The 18,184-nt window shown below is 38.1% G+C and overlaps 1 protein-coding gene across 1 annotated transcript in view; it reads right to left on the bottom strand.

The window, feature by feature from the left end:
* pkn2b (protein kinase N2b) overlaps positions 1 to 10,834 on the bottom strand; it is a 40,730-nt gene extending 29,896 nt beyond the window's left edge. The window contains exon 1 of the mRNA XM_079459555.1: positions 10,388 to 10,834. Within this exon, the coding sequence (XP_079315681.1) occupies positions 10,388 to 10,408 (21 nt within the window). The 5' untranslated portion in view covers positions 10,409 to 10,834. The remainder of the gene's footprint in view (positions 1 to 10,387) is intronic.
* Between the last annotated feature and the right edge of the window lie 7,350 nt (positions 10,835 to 18,184).

Raw genomic sequence — 18,184 nt, 5'->3', positions numbered from 1 at the left:
GAGTGTGTGTTATCAGCAGGGTGGGGTCAGCACACACAGATCACTCACTAAGGAGTCCAACTGCTTCAAATCAGCTACATGTGGCCACACAGAGCGAAAAAAACCCATGCTGGGTGATTTTAACTAGAGGGTTCCTGACAAAAAGGGTAATATAAACCTCCGGAAGGTCACCGCAGGCTTTAAAGTGCTTCAGTCCATAAATATTAAAGCTACAGTGTTTAGTTTACGGTGTAAAAAACAATCACATGACAAAACATATTGCACAGTATTGTGCCTAAATGTAAATGTCATATATGCGCTTTAACACTTGCGAGCCCAATAAATCCAAAATAAATGCAAGAATTTTTTTATTTTATACAGTTTTATATACAAGTTATACTATATATTGGCTATGAAATGATCTGGCACAAAAATAACCTGTCTCTCTTCAGGTTACATTGATGCGCTGTTTGTAATTCACACCGGTTAGGACAATGCAAAACATTTAAGTTAACACGGAAAACACTTCACTGGATAGGATTTATCCTGAAAACTTGTCAGGGAAGAAAAGTCGACATGTTTTTGAGCAGATTCACACCCAGCTGTAATTTTGGCAAAAATATTCTCTGAATATGCCACGTGAAACATGTATTCTGCCTTCTGACCTTGCTCTTTATAAACATGTGAGGGAGAGAGACAGTTCAGAAACCGACTTGTTCAACTTCGTTACGCGCTGCACATGAGAGCGTTTTAAAAGCATATGGAGAAGTCTGTCAGGCGATGCTTTTATGCCGTTCAATCTGCGCAACTCCGAATAAAGTCAAACACATACTTTATTTTGGAGACGGCGGGAGTGCACAAGCTCTCCGCTCGCTCTTTTCTGCACTTATCGCAAGCGCATCATTCTCATCAATCACATTAACTGTTCAAATAAATCTTTGGCGGGACAAAAATTCATTTTACGCACTCTCACCAAATAATGTGTTAGAATGAACACATCCATTCCATTGAATTATTCATACTTCTTCATTTAAAACCATTTCCTTACCAAAATATGGACAATTCCAGCCGCGCACACAGATCCCAAAATGTTTCTGTCTTGACTGGAAAAAAAACCCTCCTCAAGCTTCAGTCTAGACCTGTCCTGAAACTAGCATTCCCACTCAAAAGGCAAAATGATAATGCACCACAGAGATCTTCCAAAGAGGGCAGTCTTGTGGAGATCAGTACAGCATGTACAGCTAGTTTTGGCAGCAGCAAGTCTCATTTCGACTAAGCTTGAGGTCAGATAAGCAGTTAGTTAAGCTGCAGCTGAATGACGGCAAATCTAACGAAGGCCAAATACACCAGACACGCTGCAATTCCAGCTGCCTTAAGACTTCCTTCGGATCAGTTCTTCACATGTATCCGCAGCAGACGTCGTTGTAATTCTCATACTGCAAGTACAGACCTAAAGTCTTTCCATAAAATGTATTACAGCATGAGGAGGTTGTTTGTTAGAAGGTTTAGGAGAACAGGATAAATACTAAGAAAGCACCATAGAAAAAACAAATGCTGCGTTGTTTACTGCTTCTATTTAAAGCTTTCTGGAGTCAGGAGTTCTTCCTTTAGTATTAGGGCTGAACGATTAATTGCATTTGCGATTAAATCCCGATGTGATGGAATGTGAATGAAACGCAAAGACTGTGATTAACTATGGGAAAGTATAGTTTGATGCAACCCTGCTCGGAGCTGACCAGTAGGCTACCATCTCAAAAGCATTAAAAATACATGGAAATTGCGCGGCACGTGTCTTTCTGCAAAAGTGCTCGGGACGTCATTTAGTCATAGGACGTAAGCTTGTTCTCTTGTGGTGACTGCCTGCGAGTGAATAGAGCGCGTCACAACAAAAAGTGCGCTTCCTGCTCATCTGCATTTGAGATAGCGGAACAGCACGTCAGTTGTGTGGGACTATTTTGGCTGTTTTGAGTGGATGATGCTGCGCGGTGTCAGGTATTGAGTGCGAACATAAATGCTACCTCAAGGGGCAGGACTACTAATGTCATGCAGCACTTACACAATAATAAAAGAGAACATACAAGATAATACTTAAATTAAAAGTTAAAATGTTTCTTATTTATTTAAAGATGTCTAGCAAGTGTAAACAGACGGTTTAAGTGCAATTAGCATGTTTTTTCACATGTTTATTACAGTGATTCTGCATTATAAAATTACTGAGTGTGGTTAAGCAACAGTTTTGTTTAATATTTATGTAAGCTGCACTATAGTTTCTATGATTAATGACTTTCATGTTACACAAAGCTTATTTGTCGGTGCTATACATGTCATGACAATTATAACATGTTAACATGGCTAGATATTTAACAAATCATTCAATATACTAATATGACTGATGTCATTCTATAAAAATAAGTCAGCGCCCCGCCTCTCCAATGGCATTTCTCACCCCCTTTGAATGTCAAGTTAATTTCATTTTTTATGTAGCGTCAGATCACAAGAGAAGTCATTTAAGGTTACCTTTCCTATTTAACAGGTCTCTACCTTGTTCTTGTGTTAAACCAACTGAATAGCATTACGTTATTTATCTTATTTAGTTGGCGGCATGTCATTTCTACGTGGTCCCGCCTTTACAATTCTCCTTTGCTCCCTGTATAGAGTTCTGATGTGTGTGCACATACACAGGTAAGCACACCTTCACCAGGGGACAGAACGCATGTAGGAAAATGTGTTTCGTCAACCACCTGAAAAGCAGATTAAAAAAAATTTACTCCCAGGGTGGTGAAAATGACCAACTCTCCAGTCTTCATGTTTTAATTGGAAAGAATAATTAGAATCAGTTCTTATGGAAAGGCTGTTAGCAACTTTAAGTACTCCTGCTCATGATACATTTATTTCAGTGGTTACATTTTATAGTCAGTTTTTGAAAATTAAAATAGACCTCTAGGACTTAACTTCAGAACAAGAGCCTACAACACATTTTCTCAATTACCAGACCTTCTATGTATCATAAAGACTGTGGCTATCAGAAAATAAAGTAAATGGGCTGCTAAAACATTAACAAATTATTTAAAAAAATTAATCAAATTAATTTATCAATTAATCGAAAGTATTGTCTAGATCTCCGCTACAAAATATAGAAACCCCCCCAAATCTGAAAACCTAGGGGAAACACTGAAAGGCAGCCCCGGATTGGCTAATCGGGAGCACCGGGAGAATTCCCGGTGGGCCGGTCAGTTTTTTGGGCCGCGAGGGCCGGTATTGTCATGGCACGGTTGAAATGTGGCTTTCCCTAGGCTGCCTTCACTCACAGCAGCCCTAATCTTTTTATTTATTATTTTATCGCAGCCCCACTCTTTTTTATTTCATATTTTTTCGCAGCCCAACTCAGAGCGTAGCCTGCAGGTTAATGATGACGTGATGATCTTTTGACTCCCTGGCCCCGCCCCGACAGCGCCACTGCAAGTTGCTCAAAATAAAAAACCCTTTAAAATTAAAAATAGATGACAGAAAGCGCAAAGGTGGCGCTGAAAAGGCCAGAATAAAAAGCAAGAACGCTCTGGAAACTGACGCGGCCAAATGTTCTAAGCCGACCACATTTTTTCTCAAAACAAATGAAGACGACGAGACTGCCGGTAAGCTAACGTTAAGGTATTTAGGAATAGGAGCACTGCAAGATGCTAGCGGCTGTGCAAAACAAAGTTGTCCGCAAACAATTCACATATCTCAATAGGTGCAAGCTAGATCATTGTTAGAGCGCCCGTCCCCCATTCGGACCGACGTCGGTTCGAAGCCCGCGCTACACAATGAATCCGGGATAGATAAAGTTGCAGAGACCAGTGCTCTGCTCAGGCCTTAATTAATGTTTTAGGGTTGTCCATGTTTCCTTGAAGCTACACTTATGCAGAGGAAAAAGAGATGAAACAATCATTAGAAATCATTTTGAAAAAAAGTCAGATAACAGTCCAATAGTTTTATTATTTAACTAATGTTCTCATATTTGTAAAAAATATTTGAAGTTGTAAAGCAGACGTTTCATTAAAATAAATTATAGTGTCATTAGACAGTGCAATACACTTTATTTTAATCTTTTGTAATTTATATTTTTTTCCTTATTTCAATGTTTGGATATTTATGAACACTAATTCTTAAAGAAAATAGATTCTGATACTGTCCGGCTATTTACTGTTCTAATAAATCTTCACTGTGAAGCAAAACTTAGGCTACTGTATTTTCACTGAATGACAATGAATTCAAGGCTGTAGAGAACAGTGCGCTATTGCAGACTTAGGTTTTAATTATCATTATTTTAATATAGTCAGTCGTAAACTAAAGTGGGCCGGTCTAAGGCATGAAACTCCAGGGCTGAAAATGAGTCCCAATCCGGCCCCGCTGAAAGGCAACATTATTTGTAATTCAGGTAAAAATATTTTCTGAATGTGCGTCGTGAAACATGGATTCTGTCTACAGACCTTGCTTTTGATAAACGTGTGAGGGAGCGAGAACACCGACATGTTTAGCGCAGAACGATCGGAATATACCATCAATGTTCCACGAGATGGAGCGTGCTGTCCTGCGTTGTTTTAATGCCGCTCGGTCTGTGCAATACCGAATGAAGTCAAACAAATACTTTAGTTTGGAGACAGAGGGAGTGCACAAGTTCTGTTCTTGCTCTTTGCTGCACTTATCATTCACAAGGGTGCCATTCACCGCTTATAAATCCCATTAAATGTTCAAATAAATCTTTTGCGGGGCAACATTTTTTTTATGCACTCGCACCAATGCAGCACTGTTAAATTTTACCTTGCACGTAATAAAAAACTATCGCATTTGCAAGCATGTTGGTCGCAGTCTAGAGCCCTGAGTGGTCTTCTCTGGCAATAACATTTGTGACATTTACTTGGAAAAGCAAATACACAGAGGCACGCATATTCATAACACTTCCACCTTAGAATTCATTCAATTGAATTCATTTTTAAAGAGAGGCGCTGTTGAGATGCTGCACGCAACATAAGAGAGAGATCTCCACAATGAATTAAGCTGCTTTAAATAGTAAAATAAATATGAAAATAGAAATCATTGAAAATCTATTCATGGCGGCCAGTGTTGATAGTGTGGCAAGCCGCGATGAATAAGTCAATATGGGAAAGAGACAACACAATAATATATTATGAGACGTATACAAATATGTTTTTTCGTTTTGAAACTATGTTGGAACAAATTAGACTATGGCCTAATCACTGAATGGGAAACACAGTTTCTATTAGTGGTTTCAGAAAAAAGAAACAAATCGCATCTCGATGAATATCCATTCAATTTACCTGGTGATTCGAATCTATTCACAAATTTAAAAAAACATAACGTGACGTTTTTGGAACAAATAGGGCAGAAGTCAACTGCAATAGCGGTGCAGCACCCTGACCTTTTACAAGCAAACACAGCATAGCACATAGGAGCAATAGAGATAACCAAATACATTCAGCAGGGCTCTTTTCCCACTGGTAGCACTGGTGCACACTCACTTTCTCAGTTGGTCGCCCCAACTTTTAATGTGGTCGCACCCCTTTTTATAATAATCATAATGACTTTGCATAACCGTTCTGTTAATTTTTCACTCTGTCTTTTTAAATAGTTGTCTGCTTCATATTTGCCTTTAACAGTTGGGTTTTATCTATGCACTGCATGCTTGTAGGGAGGGGCAAATAAAACTGGACTGGTTAACAGACAGGGTTTTTCCTGGGAAAAAAAGGGTCTTTGGTGGTGGGTGACGACCACGGTCATCCAAAGTTAAAAGTACCCTACCCAGGTACCCTAATGCAAAATATATGCAAAAAAAAAACATTGTATTTGTTATTCTATATTCAATTTCAGTCAGCCCTTTACATAAAGATACGAAAGTCATTAGACATGGTTTTATTGTGCTTTTACATGAAAAACAGCATGCACAACACTCTCCAGTCTGTTCCAACACATAGACAACTATAAGAGGATGAATAAACAATGACAACATTTTATTTTTAGGTCAACTGTTCGATTTCATAAGACTTGCCAAAGAAATTAGGTGCAAAAGATGGGTGTCGAGTGGGGTGGGGAATTTATGGGAAGGTTGCCGGAACAACAGAAGAAAAGAGGACCGAGGACATTGCCTGAGATGTCTTCCTGGGTCTTGCTCCTGCAACAAATACCCCACCCTGTGAGGAGAATCTGGCTATGAGATAAATCCAGAGCCGTGTACCCTACGCCGTAACCTGACGTGCACCTCTCCAAAAATGTCAACTCAGCCCTATGCGGTCCGCAAGCGCTGTGATTGGTCTGTTTGAACCCCTCCCTCAGGTAAAAAAAAAACTAAGTGATAGCATCATGTTTTCTCAAACGCATTTTCAAATGAATTAAGTAAATTATTTGTTCTTCTGTATTCAACATCTCAAGCTGCAACAAAAGTGACCATTACTTGCCGCATCCACTGCTAATGCTTCTCAAACATGCAGATTCTTCTTTGGCGCTGGTCTTTGTTACACAAGCAAACGCGAATGGCAATGACCGAGTTGGTCCGAAGCACAAGTAAAAACTAGGCTTCAGGGAGAACACAGCAGCAACACTGCGTAACCAACTATCGCACAGCAGGTTGCCACATGGACTATTAAGATGCTACGGTCAAAAATACCTTCCGACCATTTTTCTGTACATGATTTGTGAATTTACAGACAAAAAATGGAATGAGTTTGAAGCTAGCTAAGAGAACAGTTTCAAGATGCAGGACTGTGCTGGGCCTCAATGACATCAACAGCAAACAGCTTTCTTCTCCAAGACTCCACTCACTGCAGAGTCATGAATGAGCTCAGAGCCAATGAGGCTCTTGAGTATAACCCTTTCAGTTTTAGCTCAAAGTCTATCCTATTATGGATTTACAATGACCCCTACAACCCACGGCAGTAGAAGACATTCCTAGTAGTAGACAACCAGCAGAAGAAGAACGCCCTAGTACTTATTTGCTGTATTAACTTTAGTAACTGCAGTTCTCTCAAAATCACAGCAAACATAAGACAACAAGCGCCATGTCAGAGTTTACTTAGCTTTATAAAGCTAGCCTGAACTGAAGCACACATCATTTTTGTCATGTGACTTACCAAGTAAAAGAAAAAGTAGCAGCTCTCTGAACATCCTCTCATAACTTACTCAGCCTGAATTCCATCCTAGATGTATATGACTACTTTCTTCAGTTGAATATAAATAGTTTGACATTTAATGCCATCATGTTATCTTAAATGGGGTCAACATGACATTGGTCCATGACTTGCTCCAATAAAAAAAATCATCATTAAAGTAATTCAAATGACTTAAGCAGGTCTTTTTTGTCTTTTTAATAAAAATAATACGTCTGAGAGAGAAAACTATGAATATGTTTACATTTAACAGACCACCAAGGAAAAATCAAATCTCGTTGGTCTGGATGTCTTGTTGTGAAACGACAATTAGTCATGAGAACCATTCCTTTAAAATGACAGCACACGACAAGATATTGAAAATGATATTAGTCATCCTGTCATTTATAAATTATGACTGAAGACTAGTGTACTTTGGTCAAATTTACCCTGCTGCCTTTGCAATGTTTTTTAAAATTTCATACAAAACCAGTTTTCGAAGTATAAAAACATGTGATGCAACGTAACAGGGATCCTATTCCTTTTATTTGGGCAACTGTCCAGGAAAAACTGGGCAAGGCGTAAGACATAGCCCGCCCACGTGCCAACCCGCTACCATCAAGCTTGGCTGCACTGTGGGTATGCACTGCAGCTTGTTGCTCTTGTGATGGGGAGAGAAGTTAAGGTATTTATTTGTTCACGGCATTTCGGTGATGGATGTTATATAAACTATGGACATAATGCTGGATTTGGAGATTGTTTGAAACCGATAAATGGCACGGTCCCAGTGCTAAAAGATGCCGTACATGAGCTGCACGCGGTAAGTGAAACAAAGTCATGTCAACGGCAGGTACGAGCATTATGTAAAAAATAATCGTAATAAGTAATAATCGTACAGCTGTATCTATCTTTTATAAATGTGATCTAACTAAACACTCTTCGAAGATATGACGTATGCAATACTACTGTGTAGGTACTCTAAATTAATATGAGATTGGCAGAAATATGTGTGATACCTGATCTTTAATAAAACTGATAATTTATTTGTTTACATCCCCATACCCCCCTTCTCTTTTCTATTAGCTCTACAAATAACTTCCCACTCTGAGTCTGTGGCATTTTTTAACCAATGCCTTTCTCTTCTTCAGTAACTAAGGTGATAAGGCTCCTGATAAGGGCCTTGCTGCAGAGGATACCTGTCCCCTTCACTAACCAAAACCGAACTGCCCTTATCCCACACATTCAAGCTGAGTATCAGTAAACTTGCTGGGTTTCTGTTGTGTCCTACTGCAACTAGGAGACACAGACCAAAAACAAATCAATATATTGACAAATCTTCCCTTTTCAATTATTACATAAAAGAAGGAACTGATTTCTATACTATAGATTCTGGCCAACTTGTTTTGCAAGACTTCAAAACATTCTGGCTCCTTAAAATTAAGTGTTTGTGTTAACATTCACTTAAGACTTAATGACTCATTTTATTTTATCAGGCATACAAGTCTGACAGAACTTGTAATGCAAGTTTATAAATTCTCGTCTAATAGACTAACTTAAACGGTCTGTTTGCATTTTGAGAATTGAGAGAGTATTTTTTTTTTCACGGATGTAACACGCAGTTTCTGCCGATCTCATATTAATATTGAGTACCTATAGAGTAGCGTTGTATCTTCAAAGAGTCTTTAGATTGATCACATTTATAAAAGACAGATACAACTGTATGGTCATTTCGGAAAAACAGGCGAGCTCTGTACACGTGCAAGCGGGGCGGGACTACAGCATGAGCACACAATACATCATCGCATTGTCCCTGCATAGCTGTTGATTCACTATAAGTTTATATTATGTACCTTATGTGCGTACGCGCACCGGTTGCCAACAAAACAAAGATTTGACTCCGTTTCACTTACCGTGTGCGGTTCGTGACCGGCAAACTTTAGTGCTGGGACTAATCCATCCATCAGTTTCAAACGATATCTTTAGTACATTTTCATAACCTACATTTTAACTATGGTGAGCATTTAAATGAACTGTACTAAATAAATTAAAATAAGCTAAGAAAAATGAGGCAGACATAGAATTTCAGATTTAGAATTTAGATTCGATTTTTAAAAGGAGATGGTTACCGTGAAATAGATTTTTAGTCATTCTGCCCACTGCTACAGTGAACAAACAAACACAACTTTGCGAACGCAATGCTCTCTCTCTTGCTCCAGCTGGTTGACATGTGCGCATGCTCCTACTCCCGCTCTCCCTTGCTGATGCATGGGCGTGCTTTTCCGGGAGAACTGTCCAATGAAGGACTAAGAAACGTTGTTACGTAAGGGAATTTCATGTTCGAAAAAACGTTCGGAAACCCATATGAACGCTGGGGGAGTGTTTCGAGCACAGAAATACTACGTCATACGTCCAAAGTTGACCATGTCAAGCATGAGAAACAAGCATGTTTAACATTGTAAAGAATTCATGAAACACTGTGGCACCACCCCTTTAATGTGGGTTAGGATTATGTTAGGGCTGGTACCTAGAAATAAATAGCTAAAAAAGGTTTACACTGAGCTTTTATGCATTGGCAAACATGGCAAAAGTGACATTGTCTCGCATTCTATTCAACAGTGTTTCAGGGAGTTGCCAGGGTGGAATGGTCCAGGATATGTTACTAAAAATAGATTTTTACGCCAGATTTTCCCCTCAAAGACACGAGAGAGGGGCTCTGCTTCAAATTTTCTACATGTGTTTCGCGTGTATTAGACTCCTGTTTTAACTTAATCAATCGTATTTTTCTCACGTTTTCTTATGAAGAAACAAAATTGGTCTCTCGCGGGTTTTTCATCAGTCAAAACATTATAAATATACAGTTTGAAGACGAAGCAAAGTAACGCTTGCCGTCGCTTCAGTTCTACACGTTATTACAACGTGTGAAAAAACACAGAAAGACCAAAAACACTAAGAAATGTGATTGCTCATTACAACGGTTGCTCTCAATGCTACTACCTTAAAAGACTATAATGTAGTTAATACATGATGCTGTTAAATCTGGAGAGATCAACTATGGGCTGGGACTGAAGCAAGTAAGCAACAGTTGGTTGGTCTGTGTCATTATTTCTAGGCCACATTTAACCCTTTAAGACACCGTGCAAAGTCCCTACCGACTCGCCAAGAAAGCAGTTAAATATTGAAAGTGCGGGATAAAAAGATAAAAAGGCGTTTGTTTGTGACGTCATGTAACGTTGGAGTGTTTAGCAAATATGAGAAAATCATTTTCTTACCTGCACGGGATCGGCCGCCATCTTGCCTCTTAATAACTTTCAATCACACTCAAAAGAGCAGACAGGAGGAATGTCAATGTTAGAAGTTAAACGTCTCCGCTTCGCCTCAAACGAGCTCTTATTTCTTCCCGATCCCGAAGCAAAAACATCAGATCCACGACTCATTCCGTAGCTTAGCCGGTAAACTTCCCAATTCCCATGACGCTTCCACAAAATATCCCGGTTTAAAGTTCTTGTTTAAAAACAATTGTATAAAAGCTCTAAAAGTATCACAAATTGAAAAAGTTAAAGTATAACTCCCGTCACAGATCCTCGCATAGGGATGTAGAAAGGCGAGTGTTTTGAATGCATGTATTGTTGAACACGCTCCTCTCCTCTCCTCTCCCAGCTGGAGTCAAATCCTGCACTTCCAGTCATGTGATCAGAAACTCTGTGCGAGCATTTCCCATGAGTGTCCATACATACTGCCAAATATAGAGTTTAACACAATTCCTGTATATTTTCTTAACATCGTATCAGATTACACCTTAACTCGACGTTAAATTACAATAATAAAACACACTACGTTAAACGGTAGGCTAATGCCATATTTTCATGCTGTAAAGGACACTTTTACATATTTGTATAAGTTCAATTCTTCGTGCAAAACGCTAATAAAGGCGGCCCTCGGTGTTTTTGAGAGATATGAGGATTCGTTTTTAATTGTAGCATTTGTGGATTTATAAAAGTTACAGTTATTTATGGAGTTATACTATAACTCCTAAAAAGGGTTTGCAGCTTGGTTTGACAGCTGCATAGAAATAAAAGACACAATGTGAGCTCTGTGAGCTTGATGTGCAAAGTTACTTTTAATGTTTCTTCCCCTTTTTCTGTGCTTTTTAATGAAGTAGTAAAGGTCAGGTTTATGGTTCCCTCTGTGACACTTTAGTTTAGTTGTTTCATATAGAACACAAAGTATTCCAACTCAGTCAGAGTTCATGAATCTGTTCATTCCTCATTTTCTTTTTTTTTGTCTTCGGCTTGAATTTGATTCATACTATGGGGAGTCATCTCCTGTTTTAACTACTATTGGCTCTGACTCCCCAACTCCCAAAGAGCTAAAAAGCTAGGAACATCCTGTGGTAACAATTGGGCTTCCTGTGTTAGACCATGTGTTTCTCTATCGAACATGATAATCTTCTATTAGTCCAATGAATGAAGAAACAAACGGTTCAGCTATGTAAAGAATTGAGTTGTGGTTGAATAAATGTTATTTAATATGGGGTGCTTTAAACAATGTTATGGTAAACAGAATATAAAATAACCAATGTAAATGACGTGTAGTGGCATTAAACCATGCACGGACAAATTCATGTCTTTGAGGTAATAGAAACAGATTTTTTCTGTGGGAGCAGGTAGGCAGTGAGTCATGGCTAAAGACCTTAGAGATGCATCATAGAGCTGATATTCAGATATTGAAGCCCCGCCATGTTTTTTCATCACTGTTCACATCTTTATTCTATACATAAAGTAAAACTGATGTGTTATTTCAAAATTGTGTCTAAAGTAGGCTATAGTTTAAACCCTGCCTGTACTGGGAGCTGATTCCTTTAATGCAATGTAAGGTCATTGTTTGAATGATCGCTTGACAGATACATTGCATGATGTACATGACGTCATCAGGCCCGTCTTAAACTGTGCAGTGGGACAAGCATTGGATAAAAATACAACAGATTCATTTTATTGCATTCCCAATGGAGGACCAGCTGCTTCCGTGACTATTGATATGTATGTGGCGCCATCTAGAGCTAAACTGTGATATTTTTAATGATTGAATAACATTAGCCCGTTTCATCGCAACAAGCAAATGCATTTACATGTTTGCAAAACCCGACGGTATCAAGGTTGTATAGCCTACTACATATTTATCTTACACTATGGTGTAAACGATAGATAATCTACTTCTGTAAAAGGCCTTGTAAAAGCAACATTGTGAGCAAATAAAATAATTGATTACATTTTTTTTCAAGTTTACATTGACATAAAGCTAACCTTAAGTTATTAAAAAAATTACAAATGAATAAGGTTGATGGTTGATGATAATTTGGTTGATAATGTATTGCTTTTGCCAGCTCACACCACAAGGGAGAGCTCTTGGAATGTTTTCTCGTTGCTGAAAAAACTGTTTATATTTCAATAGGAACAATATACACTCCTGAACAAAATCTTAAGACTGGGGGAAACATTTCAAGTATTCGAATTTCTTGCTGGTGGATCGTAACCAGGTTGTAAGTACTGCTTCAAAATGCCTATTCTTGTTCACTTCAAACACCCGTTTCGGCATGCTGGATGCGACTGTTTCCAGGAGGCTGGTGGAACGTTGCTCCATGTGGTGAAGATGGCTTCACGAATGGCATCCATGTTCTGGAACTGACGTCCATTTGTGTAAACATCTCTTGCCATCCGTCCCCAAACGTTCTCAATGGGATTTAGATCAGGGAAACATGCAGGATGGTCCAAAAGAGTGACGTATTTCTCCTGGAAGAAGTACTTTGTCAGGCGGGCATTGTGAACTGCAGCGTTGTCCTGTTGAAAGACCCAGTCATTGCCGCACAGATGAGGGCCCTCAGTCAAGAGGGATGCTCGATGCAACATGTCCACATAGCCTGTCGCCGTTTGATGGCCCTCCATTTTCCCATTGAAGGAAAAAGCACCCCAGATCATGATGGAGCCTCCAACACTGTGCTTCGTAGAAAACATCTCCAGTGGGATCTCCTTGTCATGCCAACAACGTTGGAATCCATCAGGACCATGCAGGTTAAAAAAATGTCTCTTCAGAGAATACAACTTTTACCACAAGTCAATGTCTCGTGTTTGTTGCTCCCTTGCAAGTTCCAAACGGGCAAGTTTGTGGCATATAAACCCTTGTTCTAATAATTCAATTAATTTTTATTTATATAGCGCTTTTCACAATATGCATTGTTCCAAAGCAGCTTTACAGAAGAAAATAAGAACAACACAAAAAAGGTAAAACACAGCGCATGGTGTTTATAGAACAAGCAAGATTATTCAAGTAAATAATATCTAATAAATGCAGTCTCCTGGTGGTTTATTTAGCATATTATGGATGAAGTGAATTCTTAAAAACATGTGTCTTTAATCAAGATTTAAATTGTGAGTTTGCCTGACCCTTGAATAGTATCGGGAAGGCTATTCCAGAGTTGTATTATATATTATATATTATTTGATATTATTCTTGTACAGACTTGTTGCTTTAGGATAGTTTAAAATAGCTTTATGTGTTTTATAACAGCCAATTAACACGCTCTGTAATGTTAATGAATACATGCCAGCAACTTTAAATCCTTTTTTGACGCAAACTTCTGCACTGTGATTGACTGGATTAGTTCCACAGTGTCACACACAAGCAGATCACGTGGCCATAATATCAAACAGGTTTGGAAATATCGTAGCGTCTAGGTTTTGTGGCAGACCTTGGAAATCTGTCTGGGACAGCAAAATCCAGCCAAATCACGTAGTGTGAGTTTTCCATTAGTCAACAAATTATTCCCTGCGGGCAGCGCAATAAATGTGTATTTACAGACAATTGCGCCTATCAACCACATGGGGGAACCAGTGTGCAAATGTTACATATTGTTGCTTTAAAACAAAATTCCCAAACACGTTTTATTTGAAACACAAAATAAATAAATTGAAATATAAACATTTAAAAATATAAACACATATTTATTATTACCAGAATTCACATTGTTGAACATCAGATGGGAAATGAGGTTCTAATAGGGATGAAATACAGACCAGAGAGTTGCAGAGAGAAACTTTAATACTAGTACCTGATCCCAACAATACTACCCCCTGAAAGAACTGTACGAAAAACACGTTTGACTTTAAAGCTTTAAATCTATATTGTTGTTCCTTAATCCACGATGTGTACAAGTACAAACTCCTTATAAACAAAAACACATTTTTTCTTTGAATTTAGACCATATCAAGCCGACCCCCAACAAGAACGCCTAATTAAAAAAATTCAGGCCCGACCCATGCACACTGTCATGACCCTCACATGTATTGAAAAATTGTGGTATCTGTAACAGTTAATCATGGTCACATTGTATTTGCAGAAACAACGTGAGATTTCAAAAATCTTTTGGTTCACACTGTGTGTTGCATTTGTTATGAAACGTGTAAAATATTGTCAATACAATCTGTTTTATTTAGTTTTGGATGTCAAAGACACATATCGGACTCCTTCGTGAAATCGTTCGTAAAGTCGCTTTGACCTAAATGTTCGTATTCATGAAATTGTTCGTTTGTTAGTTGGTGCGAAAGACATTTAGACCTGCTCCACGCCACGTGTAAGTGGTGCGTAAAACCGCACGTAACGTTCTGTATTCTTTTAGACAAACTGATGACAGTGCAGTTTGATGCACTGCATGTGTATCATAATGATATATCACAAGTTCTTTTGAAATGTCTTTCATATTTCTTACTTTTAACTTCAATAATATTCTTAAAAATAAGATATTTACAAATATTACTGTTGCGGATGTTTCAAATCACAGCAACCACGCAGGTATCTCCGAGTGCCTCCAAAGCGTTCTCATGCGCCACCAGCTGGTCGTTTTTAGAAAAGCATCAGATATAGCTGTCTAAAAACACTTCGGTGGACAGAGTTTAAATGAGTAATATATTGGTAAGCGTTGCCTATTAATCTCTTAATAATTTATGTAATATAATGTAGCCAGACGATTTCAGCATTCCTTAATACGCAATTTGCGTAGTTACACTTCATAGGCGGGGATTATGCTAATTGTGACTGATGCGCGCCCGAGCTGTTTACGAATGATGGAATTAATCAACATACACACATTTTACTGTGAGATCTGACGCTTACGAAGTAGGCTATTTGTGACTCCGGAGGAAAGTTTTCTGGACGGACTGATTTACGCGCAAATTAACGTATAATGAATCTATTAATAAAAAGGAATTTACTCATATATTTACGTAAAGTTTCATGAACGAGACCCAATATTTCAATGAATGTCAACAAATTCTTAAAACACCGCTGATAATTGTAAATAGTTCAATATTTTACAATATCTGGTATGTAAAGTGATTTTAATTTCAATCTGGTTTGTATTTTGCGCTTGAGTTAGGAAGCCAAACGAACAGACCCTTAAAAAAGAGAGAAACTGTAACCACGGCAGGTGTTGACCATTTATTCAGAGCATTTAATAACCATTTCCCATATATCCATTTTTAAATTCATTTAAAATGTGTGCCATTTTCAGCCCTTAATCCCCTGTAAATGTGCAGTGAGGGATAAACTGGAAGCACAACGGCTGTCAATGTCAGGGTTAAAGGGAACAGAACATAATTTCATTTCCATATTAATTAGAGCACATTACAACAGTAAATAATTACTCGAGTCACCTCAGGTGTTTATAAATAAAGTCAGCGAACATTGGCTTACAGTCACAGCTGTTTTGTTAATGTTTCTTTTTACCTGTAAATTGAGACGTTTCTAATTTGAGTTAACCACATTTATTAAATCCCACAAATGATTATGTAGCTTTTGTGTAAAAAATTACATCAATTGTACAGTTGACTATACAACAGATTTTTGACATATTTGAAATGGGTAAAAGAATAATGTATAATCACAGATTTTTTTCTTTTTGGAATCTGAAGCAGATGGCATTAGTTATGTTTATCAAGCGCAGTATGGGCCAGTGCACGTACATGGGATGTTGTGACATTCATGAGTTCTAACTTACAAATCCGCCACCTGAGCCATGACGCACAAAGCCTAGCTCATGTTTATACACGCACTGACTGATTTCAGACCGCTAACACATGCATCAAATATTTAGACTAAGGCAGATCTGTTTTGATGAATTGTAGTGCCAGATTAATGTATTTTGATGTTTTCTATGCTCAGAAAAACCTCCTTGATGTGTGTTTGGTCTGTTTAGTTTCGCCCATAAGGATGTAGGCTACATTGATTGCGCAAAAAAACCGCATGCTACAATTTACGAATTAACTACAAATTGCGTTATGTAAATTTGTAAATCCTGTACTTATTTAAAAATAAAAATATGCTGAAAAATATAAAAAGATGTTTTGATCCTTAAAACATTTCAAATGATTTGCGATTCTTTTAATTCTCAATTCAACCTCTAGAGAGTGATATTGCACAGCAAGTAACTCCAACTGCATTAAAACGCTTATACTACAGAGACATTATTGGAAGAACGTATGAGATTATATAATATAATGGTACCCAGATTCCGACAGCTTTTCTATAACTTTCAGTCACCAAACAAATGACATATTGTTCTCAATAAAGGAGACAAAGCAATTCTATATATAGTACAAGAGAAAGTGAGATATCAAAGCAAGGAGATCTGTGAGACATCCAAGGGGTTCACTGCTGCACCCCAAATGCTTTCACACAAGCCATATGGCACACACACAAACTCGCCTCCAATGGCAGCTCGGTATGGTGCTCGCTGGCTAGCATCTTGCAGGACACATAATTAATTTGCCCCGGCGTCTGCCATTTATTTTCCAACCTACATTTTGTTAATTGGACAGAGGAGGTTAAAATCAAATTATGTCCCCGGCTATGCAAGAGTTCACTAATTGTATGGAATTTGCAAGAAAGGCTACGAAGCTGCTGGCTTGCGGGAATATTAAGTCACCGGTGATCTTTGCTGGGTGCTTGAGGGATGCTGTTGTCATTAAATAAGGGAAAGTGTCATTCATACTTGTGGTTTGTGCGCAGATGAACCTCTAATATTCACAGATGTTCATAGACTTTATTAATACGCTAATGAGGGATTATAGTGCTAATGATGTCAAAGGTGTTAATGTCACAGTGGACAGATTTGAGGTCAGCTATGCCTGCAGAAATAACATCAGAGAGAGAGAGAGAGATAGGGGTTTCACTGCATTGGTAGCTCTCATTAAGAACTTTCCATTTCTCAATGTGTATCCTTAGCATCTTCACCCATTTAAGTATTAGTTGAAAGAAGTAATTTACTTTTTAAATGATGTGTGTTTACATGGTGACTGGGAAGAAGTCATGTGTTTTGCTCCTCTTTTCCTGTCTTAAACCTGAATGACTGTTGAGCTTTTTGAATGACTTTTCATTTAAATTTGTATTTAAATCTCTAAAGAGCAAAATAAACTGTTACCGGAATATTGTTGCCCTTTAAACTTTATCAGGAAGTAAAGTAACTGTCACACCCAATATATTTACTTATATCTTATGGAATTGACAATTACATAAAGACTACTTCCACACATTTGTCATACCGAAATAACTGATGATCAGTGGGAGGCAGAAATAGAGTGAAAGATTTATCTTTTCTTCTGATGTCTGTTTTCTGACTCATATACTTTCTCCGGATGTATGTTCTATGTGAGGCACTTTGGCGAATGGCAACTGAGAACTCACACATTGAGAGTGTTCTCATCGCCCATCTGTTGTTTTTTTCATTTGTTGTCTTTTGATTATGGGGTGGAGAGAGGAGGGGGCATGGTAACTATTTAATACCAAATGCATAACTCTCATTACTCCAGCGATCACCATCTAACCATTAACGATAATTTGAAAATGCCACAAATGTAAAATGGTGATTAATTAAAAATGATGTCAAAATAAAAATGATGTCCTTGCACACCAAGGATACAACACATGAATAAACAGAAATATGCAAATTGCACTGGATAGATCATCTTAAATGAGTAAATAAATTAAAATAGCTTTTGAGGTATAGACAAACGAATACC

This window comes from Barbatula barbatula, assembly GCF_947034865.1.
Source record: "Barbatula barbatula genome assembly, chromosome: 7".
Classification (NCBI taxonomy): domain Eukaryota; kingdom Metazoa; phylum Chordata; class Actinopteri; order Cypriniformes; family Nemacheilidae; genus Barbatula; species Barbatula barbatula.
The sequence above is the reverse complement of the archived record's forward strand: the minus strand, read 5'-3'. Positions and strand labels throughout refer to the sequence as shown.